This window comes from Bufo gargarizans, chromosome 2 (assembly GCF_014858855.1).
Source record: "Bufo gargarizans isolate SCDJY-AF-19 chromosome 2, ASM1485885v1, whole genome shotgun sequence".
Lineage (NCBI taxonomy): Eukaryota > Metazoa > Chordata > Amphibia > Anura > Bufonidae > Bufo > Bufo gargarizans.
Window position 1 is genome coordinate 125,637,127 of NC_058081.1, and position 23,757 is coordinate 125,660,883.

Genomic DNA, 23,757 nt, shown 5'->3' on the forward strand with positions numbered 1-23,757 from the left:
AATTTTTCAATTGCTGATTTCCGCAATCAAGAAAATAATGACTGGAGATAACGAATTCTCGAATTCACGAATATATGGCGAATATTCACCCAAATATTCACAAATTCGAATATTGCCCCTGCCGCTCATCACTATTTATGTCAGATGAATGCCTAATTTTTGGGGCCTGTACTGGCCGACAGTAACATATTTATCCTGTGACCGCCTAATGCACCTCCAACAACAGAATCCAAAGTTCTGTGCTGTCAGGTGAATGCCTAAAAACACAGAATTTAAAATGGCTGCCAGATTGGGTTCTGTTATAGCGCCGGCGGACATCGCCATATGTTTGCATGTTCGGCGAATCACGAAGCACAAAGTTCGCCGTGGAACGACTGCTTGGTGAAACGCAAGGCCATCTCAATCCCCCATTTCTTGAGATCCGTCTTCTGTGTCTTTGTTGCCAGGGACAGATTTTTCCTGACAACAAGCAGATGATTACAAGTTTAGGTAGAAGTGAGACCCCTAGTGGCCATGACTTTACAACTTTTTTCAGGTGGATGCAGGCAGATTTTTTTTAAATGAAGTGATTTAGAAATTTGCTATGTACACCATTCTCTATGAAATGAATTGAAATTGTGTGAAAGTACAGTGACTCTTTAAGAATAAATATACCCCATTTTCCCCACTATTTATTAAGTTATGTTATATATATATATATATATATATATATATATATATATGCAATATCACATTTCTTTTAAACCTGCCTACTGACATCCTCTGTCAATCCAAAATGTCTGTGTTTCAACTTTTTTTTATTTTTTTTTGCAACAAACTGTTAAGATTATCAATAGCTTCAAGGTTAAAAACGCCAGCGTACTATAGTGAACACTTCGATATGAGACATACAGTTAATATTGAATATGAATTGGATTACTAGAAGTTATTGAAAAAAACATGTCATTTATGTCTAAGGAAATGCCAAGGAAGAAAAGCCACAAATCCCAGAAGGTAAATGTAATGCATCTATTTTCTTTTTATAACAGAACTCGTGCGAGAAAGATGTAACCCAGAATATCCTGAGTGTATTAAGTGAATTGCTGTCTGCTGGTAAGTGACCACACTGCATTAGAATTTTATTGCAGCTGATGTTCTTAGAAATGATAGGGTTGTAAAAACACATTACAAGCAATATAAAGCAACTACACTCACTGTACTAAGGATAATGATTCCAATAGATTGCACTTTTTAACCCAAAATGGCTGTTGCAGTGTCTGAGCCAAATACATGCACTTGTTTAAGAGGGTTATTAACCTTTCACTGACGACATCATTTTCTGAAATGCTGAAAATACTGTAGAGTTTTTTCCTGGATATAACTAAGAATTTGGGCATCGGTTTATAAATATTTCCAGGCTTTTCTGTTCAGGCTACTTTCACACTTGCGTTTAACTTTTCTGGTATTGAGATCCAGCAGAGAATCTCAATACCTGAGAAAAACGTTTCTGTTTTGTCCCCATTCATTGTCCATGGGGACAAAACGGAACTGAACAGAATGCTCCAAAATGCATTCCGTTCCGTTTGGTTGCTTTCCCATGCCGGACAGAAAAACTCTGCAAGCTGCGGTTTTCTGTGCGGCATGGGATGCGGAGAAAAACGGATCTGCCATGACACACAATGGTGTTTATGCAGGATCCGTCATTGCTATTTTAAAGATAATACAACCAGATGCGTTCATAATGGATGCAGATGGTTGTATTATCAGAAACGGAAGCGTTTTGCTGATCCCTATAGAGTCAATGTGAAAGTAGACTTAGTTCACATTAGTTTTTGGTGCTTATGGTGTTATTTATTTTAGAAATATTTGTGTTTTGTAACATGTCAAAAACTGATATTCTGCTAATTTCAAGTTTACCGGAATACACCATACATAAGGAAAACATCAGTAGAGTAGGAAGTATACTTTGCAAGATATTTCTAACAATTGGAAAGATTTTCCCCGTGGAACATTGTTTTGATTGTATCAAATTGAACAAAACAGGTGATGACATCACAGGGCTGGTGTTAAGATGTCGTATGTGATGGCCACTTTATAGAGAGTATGCCATGATTGATTATATTCAGCTTGGCAGCTCAAGGGACGTGTCCTTTCTGCTTCAGTTGTCTCTCTGTGACTGCCACAGCTTCTAACAGAACATATAGCGGGTGGCAGTTGAATATTAAAGATGTGCAATATGTTTCACAACACAACCCCTTTAAGGCTTAAAATTGGTGATTTATGTCACAGAACTGATCGTAGATTTACATCACATCCCCTATGACAGAATAACTGCCATAGGAGTGACATCTTAATGGGTCACAGGTATTATGTGTATGGGGACTTGTGGACACAACAACTTAAAATGCTGACATGTTTTGTCACATGTTTTACTCAATCATATGGTTTTTAAATTGAACTTTAGTAACACTACATATCATGTATCAGACTTTAGACATAATTTTTCTGCTTGAAGAATAAAAAACTAAAGGAACTCTACACATTTTAAATAATGGAGGCAAAAATGTGCTTCTTACAGTACTCTATTCCCATAGCTTCCTTATATTCTGTATTTAAAGAAACTTCTAGCACTGGCTTCCGAATGAAGATAAAAAAATATTTATTAGAAAACATTAAAAAAAATTATGATTACATTTTACTCACTTTGGGTAATTTTTTCAATTGATTTTTATTAAAGTGTTAAGGTATTTCTGAGAAACAAGGGTTAAAAAAATCAGTCTGTTTGCTTGCTGTGATCTCTGATCTCCTGACCTCATAAACACTTTTTGTCATATTCTATTTTTATTTATAGAAATTGAACTATAATAAGTGTTTATGAAGTCAGGAGATCAGAGATAAGAGCTACACATGAGCCTAGGCTGACAGATTTAAAAGAAAACAGAAAGTCACAGCTTGCAAACAGACTGATTTTTTTTTAACCCTTGTATATTCAGAAACAGCTGAACATTTTAATAAAGACCAATTGAAAAAATCATTTTTAGCCCAAAATTAGTAAAATTTAAAAATAACTGTACAAAGACTTTAAAGATTCATTGTTCTACTTGTCTTATTATTCCAGGAACTCACCGCAGGATTTACTACATGATATCCAAGGGTGGCAGTGAAGCCCTTCTTCAAACCCTGGTAAATTTGGCAAGATCAGATCCCCTTGACTATGGTCTCCTATTTATCCTTCTACGCCTGATGGTCAAGGTAGGCCAGAAAGGTACTGTATCTGTGGGATTCTTCACTCTACATGCAGTAATAGGTTACAAAAGTGCATTTTTGTCATGGGAAAAATTTATCTCATTAGCAGAATTGATCCAATTGAATCAAACAGGAGAAATATGCAAATAGTATAGCAACAATTGCCATTAGATCATTAAACCTTAGATTACCCACTGTAACCTGTTAGGCAAATTTGCTTTCACTCGTGTGGATTGCCCCAGCTACCAGAGACTACCCCCCCCACCATACCTGTAGAGGAAAGAATACTGCTCCCTACACTGTTCTTTGGTTCTTTGCCAGTTCCCACTTGTAAACGGGGGTTACATGTGCTGCTCCAGCCACTAAATGGCTACAATGGTGATGTGTCCGCCAGGCATGTCACTTGGTCACATTCTGCTTGGGAGACACATCACTGCTATGCCAAGTGGTTGGCTTCACCTAACTGAAGTTTACCAGTGAGACTGGCATGTAGTGAAAGCAGCGGTGGACCAAAGGAGCCAGGACTCGGTAGGTAACGACTCAGGTCTGATGTGGAGGGGGACAGCCAAAATTTGTTAAGATACTGGAGAACCCCTATACGGCTGCTTTCAGATAGGCAACAAGTCCATCTGGATGCTGTTAATAGAATGGGTACCTTAACATGAGATGTAGGATGTAGTCTCTGTAGGACCATGGGTGTGTTTTGAGAAAATCACATGTTCTACTGGGTATTTGTTTTTCCCTCAAGACTCATTCATTCTGTAACCAGCTGGCCACAGATTGGACTGCCTTTTCATGGTGACAGGTTCCCTTTAAGTTTGAAAAAATAAGATATGAAAATGAAAACTCTAAACATGGGCATGAGATAAGAGGGTGTAATGTTTGGGGAGAGAGAGAGAGAACAGTGAGCGCCATGCCCTCTCCGTTGTTTATCTGGGCACAGCACCATACATACTGTTGGGGCTGCACCTGGTATTTCAGCTCAGTCACATTTATTGAGCAGCTCCTTTGTTCAGCTGATCAGTTGAGGAAGTGGAAGTGGGACTCCTATGTTTCAATACTGATGGCACATCTTGATTTGTGAATATGATTTCAGTCTTATTCTCTGTCTCTTTGCCAGTTTTACACCCATGTTGTCCTGTGGCATGGCATATATTAATAGGGATTTATGTATGCTTTATACTTATGTGATGAGGTCTAGAACAGTGACCCTTGACATGCTAGAAATGTTATTTCTTCACTCTGCATTTGACAACAATGCTGATCTCATGGTTATGTCAAGAAAATATACACAGTCGAGTCACATTATTATGACCACTTTCTACTTTTGACATCGGCAGCACGTAGCTCATGAAGAGGTCACATATCCGTTGTTACTGTCATGGTTAAAAGTGGTGATTTATCGGAGTTGCAAAAAGGGATGACTATTGGCTTTTGGGACAAGGGTGGCAGTAGTTCTGAAAGAGCACAGTTTGTGAACTGTTCGCACGCCGCTGTGGTGAAAGTGTATCGTGAGTGGACAGTTGGCCTTACTGTGAATCAGCGACATGGAAACTGCGGAGCAACATGAGCCATTGATGTGAGAGGTGAATGTCAGGTATGAAAGTGTGCGAGGGCAGAGCAACACACTACAGTGGAGCAGCTCATCACTAGGCATGAGCAAATCGACTTCGGATGAAACATCCGAAGTCGATTTGCATAAAACGTTGTTTCAATACTGTACGGAGCGAGCTCCGTATAGTATTAGAATGCATTGGCTCCTATGAACCGAACCCGAGTTTGGGGAAAAAAAATTAAAGTACAAATTAATTTATGAAGTTATTATGCGAAGTCTTGCGATACTTCGTGAAGTAATAACTTCGGCTCATCGGAGCCAATACATTCTAATACTGTATGGAACGCTCACTCCATACGGTATTCGAATTAAGTTTTATGCTCATCCCTACTCACCACCAAAATAAACCAGGGGTCTATTAGATGTGTGTCTAAAAGTACAGTCCAGCAAACCCTACTGTGGATGGGGCACCAAAGCCCATGGATGGTCACTGCACCTCTACATCAACAGAAAAGGCTTCAAGGTAGTATTGGAATTGGACCTCCACTGATGGGCAAAGGGTTGCCTTCTCCGATGAGTCATGTTTTCTGCTTCATCAAATAGATGGACGTTGGTGTGTCAGGTAATAAACATCATAGAACAAACACCCTGCAACCATTGCTGGAACGATCCTCTGGGCCCACTCATCCATGTTGAAGGCATTCTCAACTGATTTCGGTATGAATCCATCCTTGCAGATCATGTCCACCCATACATACTGATTGTCTTCCCTGGAGCAGATATGATCTTCCAGCAAGACAAATCAACATGTCACACAGCTATAAATGTCCAACACTGGTAGGAAGAGCATGACCAAGATTTTCAAGTACTACCCTGGCCCCCTAATTCCCAAGACTTAAATCCAATTGAGCATTGGTGAGACCTCCAGCAGCTGTGAGAACCTACCAGAACCTTATTGAGTCTCTGCCAGCCCGTCTAGCTGCTGTCTGTGCTGCTCATGGTGGTTACTCTGGGTATTATCTGGTGGTCATAATAACGTAACATGACTGTGTATGAGATCTGCAAGCAAAGCTAGTGGGTGGTTATAGCAGAGATCAGCATCATATGATAAAAGCTGAGGGTTATGGCATATATTTTTAAATTTCCTATTCCATTTCAGATGTAAACTTTGGAGAAAAAGCACAGAAACTGGAAGCTACTGATGTTACCCTCAGTTTAATAAGAAGAAACCTGACAAAATCTGATAAAATAACCCCCTGTCTTTACGCTATTCAGATCTATGCTTCCAATGGTATGTATGTCTTTGCTGGTCTTATACACTGTATTGGAGCAGTGTGAATATTAGATGTGGTATGGATGCTGCCACTGCTAGTTACCCTGTTTGAAGAAGAATACAATCATACATGTGCTTGTGCTACATCCACAATCACGACATGCGGTATTTTAATTGCCCAGATGTTAATACCACAGAGTTTTCCAGTCAGTTTATTGCTTTCACACTCTTTTAAATGAAGTTTACTATACAAGCATACAAGTACAGTATATACTGCAATTACATATCAAACCTGCATTTCATAGCATGACTACATCTAAAGAATTCTTGGTAACCGGTGGCTCTACACATAAATGAGAAAGGGGCAGGTAATACTTAATATTATATCTGGGGTTGTTAGTCACAAAAATCTATTAGGAGGATCTAGACCCACAAGTAGGTCATAGATATCTTAAATGGGTTTCCTTGGGAGAATATTGACGATCCATCCTCGGGATAGGTCATCAGTATCTAATCGGTGGGGGGTCTGACTGCCGGCACCCACGCCTATCAAGGTTGTCTCCTATTCCTAGGTCAGTGAAGTCATGTTCATTGCCACATGGCCTAGTTGCAACTCAGTCCCATTCAAGTGAATGGGCCTGAGCTGCAATACCAAGCACAGCCACTATTCAATGTGTGGCACTGTGCTTGGTAAGCCACGTGGCCTCTTCAAATTGCTGATCCGTGGATTGCTGGGAGTCGGACCCCCATGGATCTGATATTGATGACCTATCCTGAGGAGACACCATCAATATTGAACTCCTGGAAAGCCCCTTTAAATAGCTTCCATCACAACATGAAACATTGGCTACTATTTGGCTGCCGTTGTTTGAAAGGGCAATGCTTCGGTGAAAAACCCAGGCAGCAAATTGACGTATTGTAGGTAGAGATGTAATATATTTAAAGGGAATGTTTCAAATGTGAAAATATTTCCTGTCAGCTAAAACCAGATAGTGACATATTTCAATTTTTTTCCTAATATGTTTTTATTTTCTGATTGCACATTTTTTTATTCTATTTCCTGAACATGATTATGGGGGCGGCCATCTTTCCTAAGCTGTTCTTAACAGCCTTTAAAGAGATGCTTTACAGCAGGCACCATGGGACACAGTGGACAGGAGAGGACCTGAGGGGCTTCTATGGGATAGTTTTCTAGCCATGTTCTGTGACCCGGGGACAGGTTTAGGAGGGAGAAGATAAGCTTTGACAGTGATCTATTATGAATAGTGGATCATGTGTTATCTATATGCAGTGTATAGCATGTAGCTGAATTCTATCATTCTAATCCTGCCTGTGGTGATAAGGAGATAACAGCAGTAAAGTAATCTGTGCAGACCAAGAAGTGTCGCCTATTATTAGTCTAAGGCTACTTCCAGACTGCCAGTTCTGGGTCCACCTGTGAGATCAGTTTCAAGGCTCTTACAAGTGGCCCAAAACAGATCAGTTTAGCCCCAATGCATTCTGAATGGATAAGGATCCGCTCAGAATGCATCAATTTGGCTCCGTTCCGCCTCCATTCCGCCCTGGAGGCGGACACCAAAACGCTGCTTGCAGCGTTTTGGTGTCCGCCTGGCGATGAGGAGCCAAACGGATACGTTGTGACTTACAATGTAAGTCAATAAGGACGGATTCCGTTTACATTGACACAATATGGTGCAATTGTAAACGGATCCGTCCCCCATTGACTTTCAATGTAAGTCAGGACGAATCCGTTTGACTTAGACTTAGATTTTTTTTTTACTAAGTGTATGCAGACGGACCCGTACTAAACGGATACCAGCGTTTGCATTTATAGGTGCGGATCCGTCTGTGCAGATACCAGACGGATCCGCACCTAACGCAGGTGTGAAAGTAGCCTTAGTAGACAGTGCGAAAACTGCAGGATTATATGTTTTTTTTTATTTATAAGTATTTTTTAAATATAGATATTGACATGGAAAAATAAAAAAAAGTCTTAAAAATATATTTAACATAAAAACATGATTAAAAGGGTTATCTGAGACTAATAAATGCTCGCCCATATGTCAAACTCCTCACATTGAATCTACTTACCTGGCTCCCCGCTCCCTGTGCTGCTCCTGGTTTTCGCACCACCGCAGCTGCCTCTCCCCATGCACGGTGTCGGGGGAGCAGCTAATGACAGGCTGGGACGGGGATGAGCCTCCCTAGCGTCACCCACAATTCAGTGTGAGGGGCCCGGCATATAGGGGAGCATTTGTTAGTCTTGGATAACCCCTTTAAACCCCTTCAGCACACTGTGATTTTCTGTTTTTGTTTTTTACTCCCTGCCTTTCCAGAGGCATTTTTTATTGCAGGACAAATTGTATTTTCTAATGGAACCATTTACTGTTGCATATGATGCAGTGGGAAGCTGGAAAACAATTCCAAATCGGGTGGAATTGGAAAAAAAAAACTAATTCCGCAGTTTTAAGGGTTTTGTTTTTTGTGGTAAGACTGACCAGTTACCTTCATTCTCTGGGTCAGTATGATTATGACGATACCACATTTATATATATTTTTTTGTGTTTTAATCCCAAAAATCTACTGACCTGATACCTTTTTATAGTTATGTCTAAGGAGCTGTGTGGGGGCCCTTTTTTGTGGGACAATTTGTAGTTTTTATTGATATTCAATCAAAGCACTCCCCTGTGTGCAAATAATAGGCTGACAAACGAGTCTCACTTTGACTCTATACTTGTAGTTTCTCACATACAATTCAGCCACCATTTATTGGTATTATGATCAAGCGTATGAGGAAAAAGTTACTCACGCTTCAGAAGTATCTTCAACGTATTTGTAGCTTTCTTCTTCTTGATAAAAGACATATATGGCTCACAGGCACTTTTTGTTTAGAGGACTCTGAGCTGTACCACACGAGTTCTTGCGCAACGTTTCGGGGGTCACACCCCCTTACTCATGCGTGAACATCAGGTGTAACTAGAAGGCGTAGATGCTCAATACCATGGGTGGGGTCTATTTTTTATATTATACACCCTATTTAGAGAAATAAAATAGTTACAAAATAACTGTCACAAAAACACTTTAATTTAATGACTTATGAACATCGCCCTCTATTAGTTGCATAGTGTTATGACAAGACTATTCGCTGTTGTGAGTAAATAGTCTTGTTATAACACTATGCAACTAATAGAGCGAGCTGTTCGTGAGAGATTCTGCTCATTTGCATGTCTTTCCCATAAGCCTATGTTTATGCAAATGAGTTTTTACATGACAAAACTGTATAGAAAGGTTATTGAATATTATGTTAGGACAATCAGAAAACTTTTTGTCTCTCTAATGATATTGATCTAGGTGTGCAGGTCCACCCAAGCCATCCAACAGATGCAAAATGACTTTGAGGTTTACTGGTTCTCAGTTAGATGAGAGCTGGTTTGGAATATCTCATAGTGCACAAGGCTGCCATTGACAGGGCAATATAGGGTTTGGTAGGGTAGAAACAAGCGAAGGTTCTGGTGCAGGGTTCACCTACCATGAAGGTAATTCCTTGTAGTTAGGATCAGGATCTATTAGGGAAAGGATTTGCCTGCCAACTACCCTGTGTCTTCTGTTACCTGATGAGTTATTATTATTATATATTTTTTTTTTCCCTTCCTTATTGTTATGGGCCCATATTTTTTGATCAGTCTGGTTATGTTTTTTTATTGGTACCAGATTAAATGTTACATTTTAATTACCATGTTTTCAGTTATAATGTAATTAAGGAGCATGGTTGAGCTTTACCTTTGAGTATTGGCGTTTCAGTGATAGTTGCATTCAAGTATTTACTTAAACAGACATGTCAGGAGAGGTGACAGGTAGGGATGAGCGAACCTATGGAAGTTCGGGTTTGCTGGGTTTGGCTAAACTTTAGGTCAAAGTTCGGGTTTGGGACCCGAATTTGACCCTCAACCTGGATCCCATTAAAGTCAATGGGGACCCTAGCTTCACTTTATTATTTTCTGTTCTAATATAGTTATAACAAAAAATAATATCATTTTTAAGACATAATGCTAAATAAAATGGCCATTGAGGGGTTAAAAATAATTAAAAAAACGAATCTCATCCACTTGATCGCTCAGCCGGTATCCTCTTCTTTCTTCTTTCTGCCGAACCTGCAAAAGGACCTGCAATGCAGGGCCTTCTATCTTCATTTAGAAGGACCTTTGATGATGTCACCACAGGTCCTTTTGCAGGTCCTGCAGAAAAAAGAGGATACCGGCTGCGTGATCAAGTGGATGAGGTGAGTTTTTTTAAAATTATTTTTAATCTCTCAATGGCCATTTTATTTAGCGCTTCTGTGTTAAGAATGCTATTATTTTCCGTTATAACCATGTTATAACAGAAAATAATAAAATCACCCGAACACCGAACCTGAACTTCAGTGAAAAAGTACGGGTTCAGGGTTGCTCTTTGCAGTTCAGGGTTGCTCAACCCTAGTGACAGGTCTTCTTTAATGTATGTATCAAAATTGTACTGTATATATGGAATTCTGTCTGCTTACACTTAGTCATATAGATTATTGATTTTTATGTGATGAGCCTTATGTGAGTCACATGTATATGTGTATGGACTCTTGTATGTATGCTAACTAGAGAGAAGTGCATTTTTTGTAAGTAACGGGTGCAATGACAGGGAGTGGCGATCTTACATGATCGCAGCATCTGAGAGTAAAAACAGTGCAAAATTAAAAAAAAAAATTTAAATCATACTTACCACCTTAATTTTCTTGCGACAGGCAAGCAGCCACCATCTTGCTTGAAGATCTAGCACGAAATCTTGCGCAGCCAGAGATGGTGACGTCATACATCACCACGCACAGGATTTCGTCCGAGTTCTTAAATCAAGATGGAGGTGGCCGGCCCATCGAGAGCAATTGGAGGAGGTAAGTATGATTATTTTTTTTGTTTTTTACCCTATTTCTGGTTAAATTGATTTGCTACCACAAAGCACAAGGAAATATGGCTTTGCGGCGAATCAAATTTATCCCGAATTCGGATCGAATTCCACTTCATTGGATTCAATTCGTTCATCTCTAATGCTGAATTCTTGCAGTTTGGAAAAAGTGAAGCCCTGGCACTTAGGGACAGATCACACAAAGAAGTATAGTACAGATTTTGGACACTACACATGCGCTGTTATGGAATGCAGTAGCGTGGACTGAAGAGACCTGGATACATTTATCAGCAGCAATACTATTATCTGCACTATTAAGCTTTATCAATCAAGTCAATGGCCCTGATTTATCATTCTTTCACTTCAGAATTCTGGCGTTAAAAAGTTGCAAAAGCCTTATTTTGCAACTTTTTGCACTCACGCTAAATTTTCAAACTTTTTACACCACTCAGTCCAGTTTTGTAATGTGGTTGGTAAAGTGGGTGTGGTTACCTATGCTAATAAGATTTATCATTAACACCTATAAAAAAAAATAAGGGCCAACAAATAACTCCGGTCAATGCCCCGCCAAGAAAACCAACAATAGCAACAACCGGAAGGTTTATAAATGACCAATCATGAATTAAATAAAAACATTCACATATAAATATCTAGATATACAGGTGGTTACAAAGAACATGGGACAGAAAGACGCCCAAGCAGGCCCATGGAGCTAGCAGCATCTAAACTAGGAAACCCTGTCATAATTCATCATGCTCCAAGGGACAAAACACACATTGTATAATAGTTAGAAAGCCATATTAGTGGCCAAACATTCCATAAATTATCAGTCCTGTGGCAACTATATCAACAATAGTAAGACCATATCATCATGCCATACCCTCCACGTGTCCTGCGCAGGACACGTGGAGGCTATGGCATGATGATATGGTCTTACTATTGTTGATATGGTTGCCACAGGACTGATCATTTATGGTAGTTGAGGTGTCCTTGATGGTATAGGTGTTTAGAGGTGCTTTGGAGGCTGGGACCCCGGTTGTTCGTGACGCCAGCACCATTAGGTGCAAAGGTTGATGGTGGAAAAGATGAGGAGTCGGTTATAGTAGAACAGTTGAACTTTACTTGAACAATTCATCTTCTTCACTTAGTCAGTACAGTTCATGTATATGGTAAAGCAATAAATCTGAATATTGATCCAGCTGTATTCCTTATAACAAGCTTAGCAATTGTTAGTTGAGGAGTTTTCCTTGCTTCTATATCTCTGCCTAGACTAGGTCCACACTCTAGCCCTCAGGTACTGGATATAATAATAGTTCTTACTAGTCAGTAGCAATCCACAGGGCGGCTCCCTAATGGCAGGCATCAGTCTTCTGCTCCATTCTTTGGAAAGGATGCTCACTGAAGAATTATGGTCCACTATGTTCATAGAGGCATGTGGTGAAGGATACTTTTGCGCATCAATCATCTGGTTGTGTCTAGGTACTTTTAGATTCCTCCTGGTCACTGTTGCTTGTGAAGTCCTTGGCTAGTTTAGCTCTAATTTCCACTAGACTTTCTCTATACCAGACGTAGACTCACTGGTCTGTGTTATGCTGCTGATATGTAGTTCTGGTTCTATGTGCTCTCTTGGTTTGGCCAGAGCCAAGAGGCTAATATGGCAGCTACATGGTGGACTAGGCTCGTACTGCTCCTCCACTGACCAGCTCAACTTAGCTTCCTTCCTTCTCTACCACTACCACAATGACTCTCTCCATCAACAAACTTTATTAGCAAACCCCAGGATATATATGTATAAGTGGTGCCAGCACCACCTAGGGGCGAATAGATGTAATGACCTACAACAGCTTGTTAATAGGAAATACAGGTATATACAGAAATAAATTAAATGAACATTTCAAAGTTTAAAGCGCCCACTACTATTACTGAGTGGGACACTGCATATCTTTACTAAAGTTACATAATGATGGATCTCATAAAGTGGTATCAGAAAGTGTTGAATGATCTACAGAGCCAAGCGGTGTGTGCACAATCAGATGAGGCCAGCAGGAATATTTAAAGAATGACCAATTATGCTTGTCAGCTGTTCGTGTCACACTGCCTGCCCTATAATGATGTCTTAAGGCATATGTGTGTCACTTAACAGAGGGCCAAGTGGGTCTGGGCTTCCCTAATTGTTTTCAGCCATTTGCTTTTGTTAAAGTAAGCTCTTCCTTGATTTTTAAAAGTTACATGCAGAAAAGAAGTCTGGCAAACACTTGACAAAGTGGAGGAAATATCATCAGGATCTTTCTCTTAATGCACTGTGACATTTTCAGAGCATCTAATAAGGACTCTGAAATCCTTCCAAGATGAAATGGAAAAATATCTAGAAGGAAAGAACACATACTAGGGAATAGCAGGATGCTCGGCCTGTAGTCTGCAGCCTTCATTATTTCACAGTGATAGCAATAGATAAACCCTTAAGGAGTTGCCACCAAATTATGTAAAAATTTAAAAAGATCCATGCATATCTACATCTAAATATTATGTTAAAGGGGATTTCTGGTTTTCTTAGGATAGGTCATCATAATCCGATCTGTGGAGGGAAGGGGTTCTACTCCAGGCACCTTCTCTAATCAGTGCTTTGAAGGGTATGCAGAACTCATGCGAGTGCTGTGCTCTCTTCACTATTTACCTGCTCGCTGTCTACACTGTCATTGACTTGACTGGGACACCACCACTGTAATTACACTGCAATATCAACGGCAAGCAGGTAAACAGTGAAGAAACCACAATCAGGAAGATATTTGCTCTACTTAATTCCTGCTGTCAGGTTGTTCTTTGCCAATTATTAACTTTTTAATCCGGTTCCTGCATCTACTCATTCATTCTGTGCATTTTTTAGTTTTTCTCACTGCTCATTTATCTTGACAACTTTGGGGTTGGTCTTTGACGTTAGGGAGAGCATCTAGCATGAAGAATCTTGTAGTCCAGCCAATGCTGATCTGCATTTTTAGGAAACATCTATGCAAATTGGCTTAGGCTTAGTACTCTTTTTGTTTTGGAAAAAAAAGCTAATTTGAATATCTTTCCCTGAAACCCAGAGGTATGCAAGTCAGCTTTCCTTTATGAAATAGCACTGATTGCACAGTTTGAGACTACCAGCAGGGGAAATCTTATTATAAAATAAAAGCTGTGGTTTTATAGTTCAAGGCTACCTCCTGGGGAAAATCTGATGGTAGCCTTGAACTGTATCAGTGTTTTTTCATAATAAGATTTTCCCCTGGTGGTAGTTTACAACTGTTCAATCGATGCTTTTTCATAACGGAAAGTGCTTTTGTTCTTTTTGGAAAGAGAACTGGCTTGCACGTCTCACCCAGAGAAGTGTGATACAGGTACATTCTGTACTCTTGGCCTTTAGGAAGAACTAGCTTGCACGTCTTACTCAGAGCAATATTATGTGTGGGTCTCTCTCACTTTCTGATTTGTCCAACCCACAAATTCCAAATCGGTAGAACTGACTCTCTCATCTCTAGTTCAGTCCCCACTGGTTCTCACCCTGCTTACTTCCCCTGTTAACAGCTACCCGGTGAACTCAAGATACTGTTCCATACTACTTGCAAGGACTGTTCTGGATTAACTATTTAGGTTCCTAAGTTAAGTAGGATTTCCCCCATTAAGACAGTTATTCTGCTGTAGGCAGAGTCCCTGTAGGGGTGTTGCATGGCAAGTTTGCCAGCTCTTGCTGAATCGGTTAGTTAGTGTCAAGTCTGCAATGGATGTGCATTTGCTGGACAGGTCAGAGGTGTGGTTAGGCTTTCCTGCACCCGAGGCAAAGATTCAGTACGACAATCAACCCCCCCCCCCCCAATGTACGGCGCGTGTCAGTAAATCATCCCGGGAAGGGGTGAAATGTTCAAGGAAAACATAAATAAATCCCCCTTTTTCATTAGACACGCATTTAAAACTGAAAAAGTATTGTCCCAAAAGTTGTGTACGATACACTGTGTAGCTATTTGTTGTGGAGCCTTGAGGAAGCCGTGGAAGCTGAGGAGAGGTAGAAGCAGGACGCTGTGCATCTGACGCTTGGTAGAGCTGTTGGCAGCGACAGCCTTAACCAGCAAATGATCAGCTGTTCTGAAGTTTAGAACAGCTGATCGGATGGGTGCTGCGTACTGTGCAGTCTAGTAGAGCGGCATCATGCTGGTGGCCTCTACCATCTAGTGCTGCCTACTGCATGGTTTTCTCTGGCTGCATAGGGCTCTTCCTCTGTGCAAAGGGAGGACTTGTATTGTGCCCCCTCAAAGCCCCCACGTGTCCTGCATTGCACCCCTCGCTACGCCCTTGGGACTGGTCATAGAACTCTTATGGTTTCATAAAGCTATTCATATGGTACTTGTGCCTTTGCCACATTATTGAGTCTCTAACATCTCCATCCTACACAATTTAAGTCTAAATCTTTCTGCCAGGAAAACAGTCAAAATAATGAAAAAAATATAAGATAATATGATAATATATTAATGCATGTTATTGTGGAAGCTGGATATTGTATTTGGCTGGTTTTACACAGGGCATTTTTGTTGCGGTTTAGTTACATTAATCAGAAAAACTGCGCTGGAAAAAAACCTCATGCGGTTTTACTGCTGTGTAATCAGCCTCAATTCTCTGCTCAGATGATGATTGTGGTTTCTTCTGTTGAAAGCTTGTCAGCTAGTAATGTAGTGGTAAAACATCAGTTTTTAAAGACCACCCATGTTTTTGCTGATGCAGTTATTCTAACAGTTCAAAAAAGCAGCAAAACCACAGAAGAAATTACCTGTGTTAACACAGCCTTAGACCCCATACAGATTATTGTATTATCGGTCGAACATGCTGAGAATGGTAAACCACATCTGACGGTCTGCACTGCAAAGAAAATAGCGCACGCACTACTTTTTGGCAGTGCGGAGGCATGGACAGAAACCTCACGGAAGCACTCCGTGGTGCTTCCATGGGGTTCCGTGCCTCTGTTCTGCAGCGACCTCCTGGATTGCAGGCCCATTCAAGTGATGACGCTGTTTGTGGGCTGCAATACGGCCATGGGCGGGCAATGTGTATGAGGCCTTGGGTTGGGCTAGGTGCAGGGGAGTAGCTATAGGGGGTGCAGAGGTAGCAGTCGCTACTGGGCCCAGGAGCCTGAGGGGGCCCGAAGACCCTCGTGCTGCATAAGAAGACACTGGTATTCTAGAAAGTGCATGCTGGTCCAGTTACACCTCTGGCTGAAGGGAAGGGGTTAGGTCAAGAATATGACATGGGGGGGTGCCGTTTCAATTTTTGCCTTGGTCAGCACAAAGGTTTGTGCTTCCCTGCCCCCTGGCCACAAAGCACTGAGGGCAGGCACAAGGGCCTATGAGCCTTTAACTAGGCCCCTGGCTAGGCGTGTATGTAATTGAGGGAGTCGAGAGACATAGCCGTTGGCTGGCAGTTTTGAAAGTGTATGGCTGCCTTCAGACAGTAAGTTATGGTATATACGTGTATGTACAGAGCTCTCATTAGACATAATGAAAACATCAGAATTAAACATAACATGAATTTAAAGGGTTACTCCCATATGGGACATTGGAGGCATATCACTAGGATATGCCTCCAATATCTGATGAGTGCAGGTCCCAACTCTAGGACCCACACCTATACTTAGAATGGAGAATGCCAGGTTCCGGAGGGTGCACGACGCATGCGCAGCAGCCTTCCATTTATTCCTATGGAGGCGCAGAAAATAGCCAAACGGTGAAAGTCTAATTAAAATGAATGGAACGTTAACAGCCCAAGTGCGGCCACCTCTCCGTTCACTTCTATCCGCCTTATGCGAATAGCAGAGCCATTGCTTGGCTATTTCTGGAGCTCCCCTAGGAATAAATGGAGGGCAGCCGCACATGCGCAGTGCAACTTCCAGCACTTTGCGGGCTCCATTCTAAGTAGGTGCGGGTGGCCCCCAATGTCCAAGATGGGAATACCCCTTTAAGTAACTATGCTAAAAAAGTTGAGACAATGTCTAAAACAAGTGACTAAACTGAAGCAGAATTAGAAATGTAAATTATGGACGCAGTTAGCAGGAACTTATATGATGTGAAATAACACCTTTATACTGACGGTGTATGCGCTGTACAGGTACAAAAAGACGACAAAAGACTGCAATTATAACAATGAGCACTTCAACAAAGAAATTGCATCAGAACAATTGTTGGTGCCAGTCACATTATTCAAACTAGCCAAATGTTTTTTCTTTATGCAAACTAGTTACATACCATCCCGATTCCCTCATCCTCCAATTTATAAAGCTACAATTACGCCCTATAATGCCTGCATACAATGGCCTTCGTCTTGTAAATGCATGAATATGCTTCTGTACCAGTACACAAGTTTTATTTTTGCATTGCTACATTAAAATACACCCCTGCAAATGAGGTGGCTTTCAACAGGAGCAGCATCATTAGTCAGCTTACACCAGCTCTGTGCATGTCCTTGAAAGCCTGATCTTCTGCCATCACATCTGACATTTCCAAATAATAGCTTTAGCAGCTGTGTGCACGTAAAAAAGGCTCTGGATGGGTCAAAACTGTTCCATCCATGCTTCGATGTATTCAAAATGGAAGCAGCTAACAGCGCCCTCTGTTGTTATTGCTCCTGCAATGAATATATTGCTCTCTGGCTTTTAATGAATGTTAATGTGCTTACAGTTATCTACATATAAAAGGTTATTTCCACAATAAGTAGCAATGGCATTTATCACTACAGTGTGGGGATCCAGCCTCTGACACCCATAATGATCACTTGAACAAAAGCCCATTTGCCTTTATGGGCTACTGTGCAAGTGTTTTGCAGGTAGGTGCGACGCATTTCCATTTAAGTGGATGGGGCTGAATTGCAGTTCCTTGCATAGTGGGAGGGTAGGAACATTTCGGAGAAGAGATAATCTGTAAACAGCCAAAGCATTTAATGAATGATGTGGCCCCCCTTCATTCTGAGGATCAGTAGACATCCTGGCAAGAAATGATTACCTTTCCTAAATTACTTTGGAAATTGTCAAATTCAACACAAAGCCCCCTGATTGTCCACCTCTCCCCTCTCTATTATCATCATGTAATTTGCACATGGTCTTGGATTATTATTATTTTTTATGTTACTCACTTATATAGCACGTTACAGACATTATCATTGCTTGCTGTCTCCAATGGAGAACACAATCTATGTTCCCTATCAGTATGTCTTTTGGAGGAAACCAGAGTACTTGGAGGAAACCCACGCAAACACAGGCAGAATATACAAACTCCATGCAAATGTTGTCCTTGATCTGATTTGAACCCAGGACCCCTATTGATCACGAATATTTGAATTACGGATTTTTATCGCAAATATAGGCACTTCGAGAATTTGCGAATATTTAGAATATAGTGATATACAGTCAGGTCCATAAATATTGGAACATCGACACAATTCTAACATTTTTGGCTCTATACACCACCACACCGGATTTGAAATGAAACAAACACGATGTGCTTTAACTGCAGACTGTCAGCTTTAATTTGAAGGTATTTACATCGAAAGCAGGTGAACGGTGTAGGAATTACAACAGTTTGCATATGTGCCTCCCACTTGTTAAGGAACCAAAAGTAATGGGACAATTGGCTTCTCAGCTGTTCCATGGCCAGGTGTGTGTTATTCCCTCATTGTCCCAAATGCAATGAGCAGATAAAAGGTCCAGAGTTCATTTCAAGTGTGCTATTTGCATTTGGATTCTATTGCGGTCAACTCTCAAGATGAGATCCAAAGAACTGTTACCATCAGTGAAGCAAGCCATCATTAGGCTGAAAAAAAACAAAACAAACCCATCAGAGAGATAGCAAAAACATTAGGCGTGGCCAAAACAACTGTTTGGAACATTCTTAAAAAGAAGGAACGCATCAGTACGCTCCCCAACACCCAAAGACCCGGAAGACCACGAAAAACAATTGTGGTGGATGACCGAAGAATTCTTCACAACAGTTGGCCAGATCAAGAACACTCTCCAGGAGGTAGGTGTATGTGTGTCAAAGTCAACAATCAAGAGAAGACTTCACCAGAGTGAATACAGAGGGTTCACCATAAGATGTAAACCATTGGTGAGCCTCAAAAACAGGAAGGCCAGATTAGAGTTTGCCAAATGACATCTAAAAAAGCCTTCACAGTTCTGGAACAACATCCTATGGACAGATGAGACCAAGATCAACGTGTACCAGAGTGATGGGAAGAGAAGAGTATGGAGAAGGAAAAGAACTGCTCATGATCCTAAGCATACCACCTTATCAGTGAAGCATGGTGGTGGTAGTGTCATGGCGTGGGCTGCCAATGGAACTGGTTCTCTTGTATTTATTGATGATGTGACTGCTGACAAAAGCAGCAGGATGAATTCTGAAGTGTTTCGCGCAATATTATCTGCTCATATTCAGCAAAATGATTCCGAACTCATTGGACGGCGCTTTACAGTGCAGATGGACAATGACCCAAAGCATACTGCAAAAGCAACCAAAGAGTTTTTTAAGGGAAAGAAGTGGAATGTTCTGCAATGGCCAAGTCAATCACCTGCCCTGAATCCGATTGAGAATGCATTTCACTTGCTGAAGACAAAACAGAAGGGAAAATGCCTCAAGAACAAGCAGGAACTGAAGACAGTTGCAGTAGAGGCCTGGCAGAGCATCACCAGGGATGAAAGCCAGCATCTGGTGATGTCTATGCGTTCCAGACTTCAGGCTGTAATTGACTGCAAAGGATTTGCAACCAAGTATTAAAAAGTGAAAGTTGGATTTATAAATATTATTCTGTCCCATTACTTTTGGTTCCTTAACAAGTGGGAGGCACAAATGCAAACTGTTGTAATTCCTACACCGTTCATCTGATTTGGATGTAAATACCCTCAAATTAAAGCTGACAGTCTGCAGTTAAAGCACATCTTGTTTCATTTCAAATCTATTGTGTTGGTGTATAGAGCCAAAAATGTTAGAATTGTGTTGATGTCCCAATATTTATGGACCTGACTGTATATTTGTAATATCCTAAAACAAGAATATATAGCAATATCGCTAATATAGTGCTATAATCTTTTTTTTTTAATAGTTGTAATTTTTTTCCAATCTGAACTTCAGATGAGAAAAAAAATTACAACTATTAGACAAAGTAGATTATAGCACTACATTAGCTAAATTGCTCTATATTCATTTTTTTTCGAATATTCGCTATATTGCTATATATTCTTGTTTGAGAATATTACGAATATTCAAAAAACAAATATATTCGTAATAGTGCTATATATTTGTTTTTTAGAATATTCATCATTTTTCCCATCTAAAGTCATGACTAGAGTTGAGCGAACACCTGGATGTTCGGGTTCGAGAAGTTCGGCCGAACATCCCGGAAATGTTCGGGTTCGGGATCCGAACCCGATCCGAACTTCGTCCCGAACCCGAACCCCATTGAAGTCAATGGGGACCCGAACTTTTCGGCACTAAAAAGGCTGTAAAACAGCCCAGGAAAGAGCTAGAGGGCTGCAAAAGGCAGCAACATGTAGGTAAATCCCCTGCAAACAAATGTGGATAGGGAAATGAATTAAAATAAAAATTAAATAAATAAAAATTAACCAAAATCAATTGGAGAGAGGTTCCATAGCAGAGAATCTGGCTTCCCGTCACCCACCACTGGAACAGTCCATTCTCAGATATTTAGGCCCCGGCACCCAGGCAGAGGAGAGAGGTCCCGTAACAGAGAATCTGTCTTCATGTCAGCAGAGAATTAGTCTGCATGTCATAGCAGAGAATGAGGCTTCACGTCAGCCACCACTGCAACAGTCCATTGGCATATATTTAGGCCCAGCACACACACAGGCAGAGGAGAGAGGTCCCGTAACAGAGAATCTGGCTTCATGTCAGCAGAGAATCAGTCTGCATGTCATAGCAGAGAATCAGGCTTCACGTCAGCCACCACTGCAACAGTCCATTGTCATAAATTTAGGCCCAGCACCCAGGCAGAGGAGAGAGGTCCCGTAACAGAGAATCTGGCTTCATGTCAGCAGAGAATCAGTCTTCATATCATAGCAGAGAATCAGGCTTCACGTCACCCACCACTGTAAGAGTCAATTTTCATAAATTTAGGCCCAGAACCCAGGTAGAGGAGAAAGGTCCCGTAACAGACAATCTGGCTTCATGACAGCAGAGAATCAGTCTGCATGTCATAGCAGAGAATCAGGCTTCACGTCAGCCACCACTGCAACAGTCCATTGTCATAAATTTAGGCCCAGCACCCAGGCAGAGGAGAGAGGTCCCGTAACAGACAATCTGGCTTCATGTCAGCAGAGAATTAGTCTGCATGTCATAGCAGAGAATCAGGCTTCATGTCAGCCACCACTGCAACAGTCCATTGGCATATATTTAGGCCTAGCACACAGGCAGAGGAGAGGTTCATTCAACTTTGGGTAGCATCGCAATATAATGGTAAAATGAAAATAAAAATAGGATTGAATGAGGAAGTGCCCTGGAGTCCAATAATATATGGTTATGGGGAGGTAGTTAATGTCTAATCTGGACAAGGGACGGACAGGTCCTGTGGGATCCATGCCTGGTTCATTTTTATGAACGTCAGCTTGTCCACATTGGCTGTAGACAGGCGGCTGCGTTTGTCTGTAATGACGCCCCCTGCCGTGCTGAATACACGTTCAGACAAAACGCTGGCTGCCGGGCAGGCCAGCACCTCCAAGGCATAAAAGGCTAGCTCTGGCCACGTGGACAATTTAGAGACCCAGAAGTTGAATGGGGCCGAACCATCAGTCAGTACGTGGAGGGGTGTGCACACGTACTGTTCCACCATGTTAGTGAAATGTTGCCTCCTGCTAACACGTTGCGTATCAGGTGGTGGTGCAGTTAGCTGTGGCGTGTTGACAAAAGTTTTCCACATCTCTGCCATGCTAACCCTGCCCTCAGAGGAGCTGGCCGTGACACAGCTGCCTTGGCGACCTCTTGCTCCTCCTCTGCCTTGGCCTTGGGCTTCCACTTGTTCCCCTGTGACATTTGGGAATGCTCTCAGTAGCGCGTCTACCAACGTGCGCTTGTACTCGCGCATCTTCCTATCACGCTCCAGTGCAGGAAGTAAGGTGGGCACATTGTCTTTGTAGCGTGGATCCAGCAGGGTGGCAACCCAGTAGTCCGCACAGGTTAAAATGTGGGCAACTCTGCTGTCGTTGCGCAGGCACTGCAGCATGTAGTCGCTCATGTGTGCCAGGCTGCCCAGGGGTAAGGACAAGCTGTCCTCTGTGGGAGGCGTATCGTCATCGTCCTGCCTTTCCCCCCAGCCACGCACCAGTGATGGACCCGAGCTGCGTTGGGTGCCACCCCGCTGTGACCATGCTTCATCCTCATCCTCCTCCACCTCCTCCTCATCCTCGTCCTCCTCGTCCTCCAGTAGTGGGCCCTGGCTGGCCACATTTGTACCTGGCCTCTGCTGTTGCCAAAAACCTCCCTCTGAGTCACTTCGAAGAGACTGGCCTGAAAGTGCTAAAAATGACCCCTCTTCCTCATCCTCCTCCTCCTCCTCCTGGGCCACCTCCTGTTCCATCATCGCCCTAAGTGTTTTCTCAAGGAGACATAGAAGTGGTATTGTAACGCTGATAACGGTGTCATCGCCACTGGCCATGTTGGTGGAGTACTCGAAACAGCGCAACAGGGCACACAGGTCTCGCATGGAGGCCCAGTCATTGGTGGTGAAGTGGTGCTGTTCTGTAGTGCGACTGACCCGTGCGTGCTGCAGCTGAAACTCCACTATGGCCTGCTGCTGCTCGCACAGTCTGTCCAGCATGTGCAAGGTGGAGTTCCACCTGGTGGGCACGTCGCATATGAGGCGGTGAGCGGGAAGGCCGAAGTTACGCTGTAGCGCAGACAGGCGAGCAGCGGCAGGATGTGAACGCCGGAAGCGCGAACAGACGGCCCGCACTTTATGCAGCAGCTCTGACATGTCGGGGTAGTTGTGAATGAACTTCTGCACCACCAAATTCAGCACATGCGCCAAGCAAGGGATGTGCGTCAAATTGGCTAGTCCCAGAGCTGCAACGAGATTTCGCCCATTATCACACACCACCAGGCCGGGCTTGAGGCTCACCGGCAGCAACCACTCGTCGGTCTGTTGTTCAATACCCCGCCACAACTCCTGTGCGGTGTGGGGCCTGTCCCCCAAACATATGAGTTTCAGAATGGCCTGCTGACGTTTACCCCGGGCTGTGCTGAAGTTGGTGGTGAAGGTGTGTGGCTGACTGGATGAGCAGGTGGAAGAAGAGGAGGAGGAAGCCGAGAAGGAGGAGGTGGCAACAGGAGGCAAAGAATGTTGCCCTGCGATCCTTGGCGGCGGCAGGACGTGCGCCAAACAGCTCTCCGCCTGGGGCCCAGCTGCCACTACATTTACCCAGTGTGCAGTTAGGGAGATATAGCGTCCCTGGCCGTGCTTACTGGTCCACGTATCTGTGGTTAGGTGGACCTTGCTACAGATGGCGTTGCGCAGTGCACACTTGATTTTATCGGATACTTGGTTGTGCAGGGAAGGCACGGCTCTCTTGGAGAAGTAGTGCCGGCTGGGAACAACATACTGTGGGACAGCAAGCGACATGAGCTGTTTGAAGCTGTCTGTGTCCACCAGCCTAAATGACAGCATTTCATAGGCCAGTAGTTTAGAAATGCTGGCATTCAGGGCCAGGGATCGAGGGTGGCTAGGTGGGAATTTACGCTTTCTATCAAATGTTTGT

The 23,757-nt window shown here is 42.4% G+C and overlaps 1 protein-coding gene across 1 annotated transcript in view; it reads left to right on the forward strand.

Annotated features, from left to right (window-relative positions):
- AGBL1 (AGBL carboxypeptidase 1) overlaps nt 1–23,757 on the forward strand; it is a 1,106,789-nt gene that overhangs the window by 68,587 nt on the left and 1,014,445 nt on the right. The window contains exons 2-4 of the mRNA XM_044279459.1: nt 1,029–1,092; nt 3,098–3,244; nt 5,940–6,071. Of these exons, the coding sequence (XP_044135394.1) occupies nt 1,029–1,092; nt 3,098–3,244; nt 5,940–6,071 (343 nt within the window). The remainder of the gene's footprint in view (nt 1–1,028; nt 1,093–3,097; nt 3,245–5,939; nt 6,072–23,757) is intronic.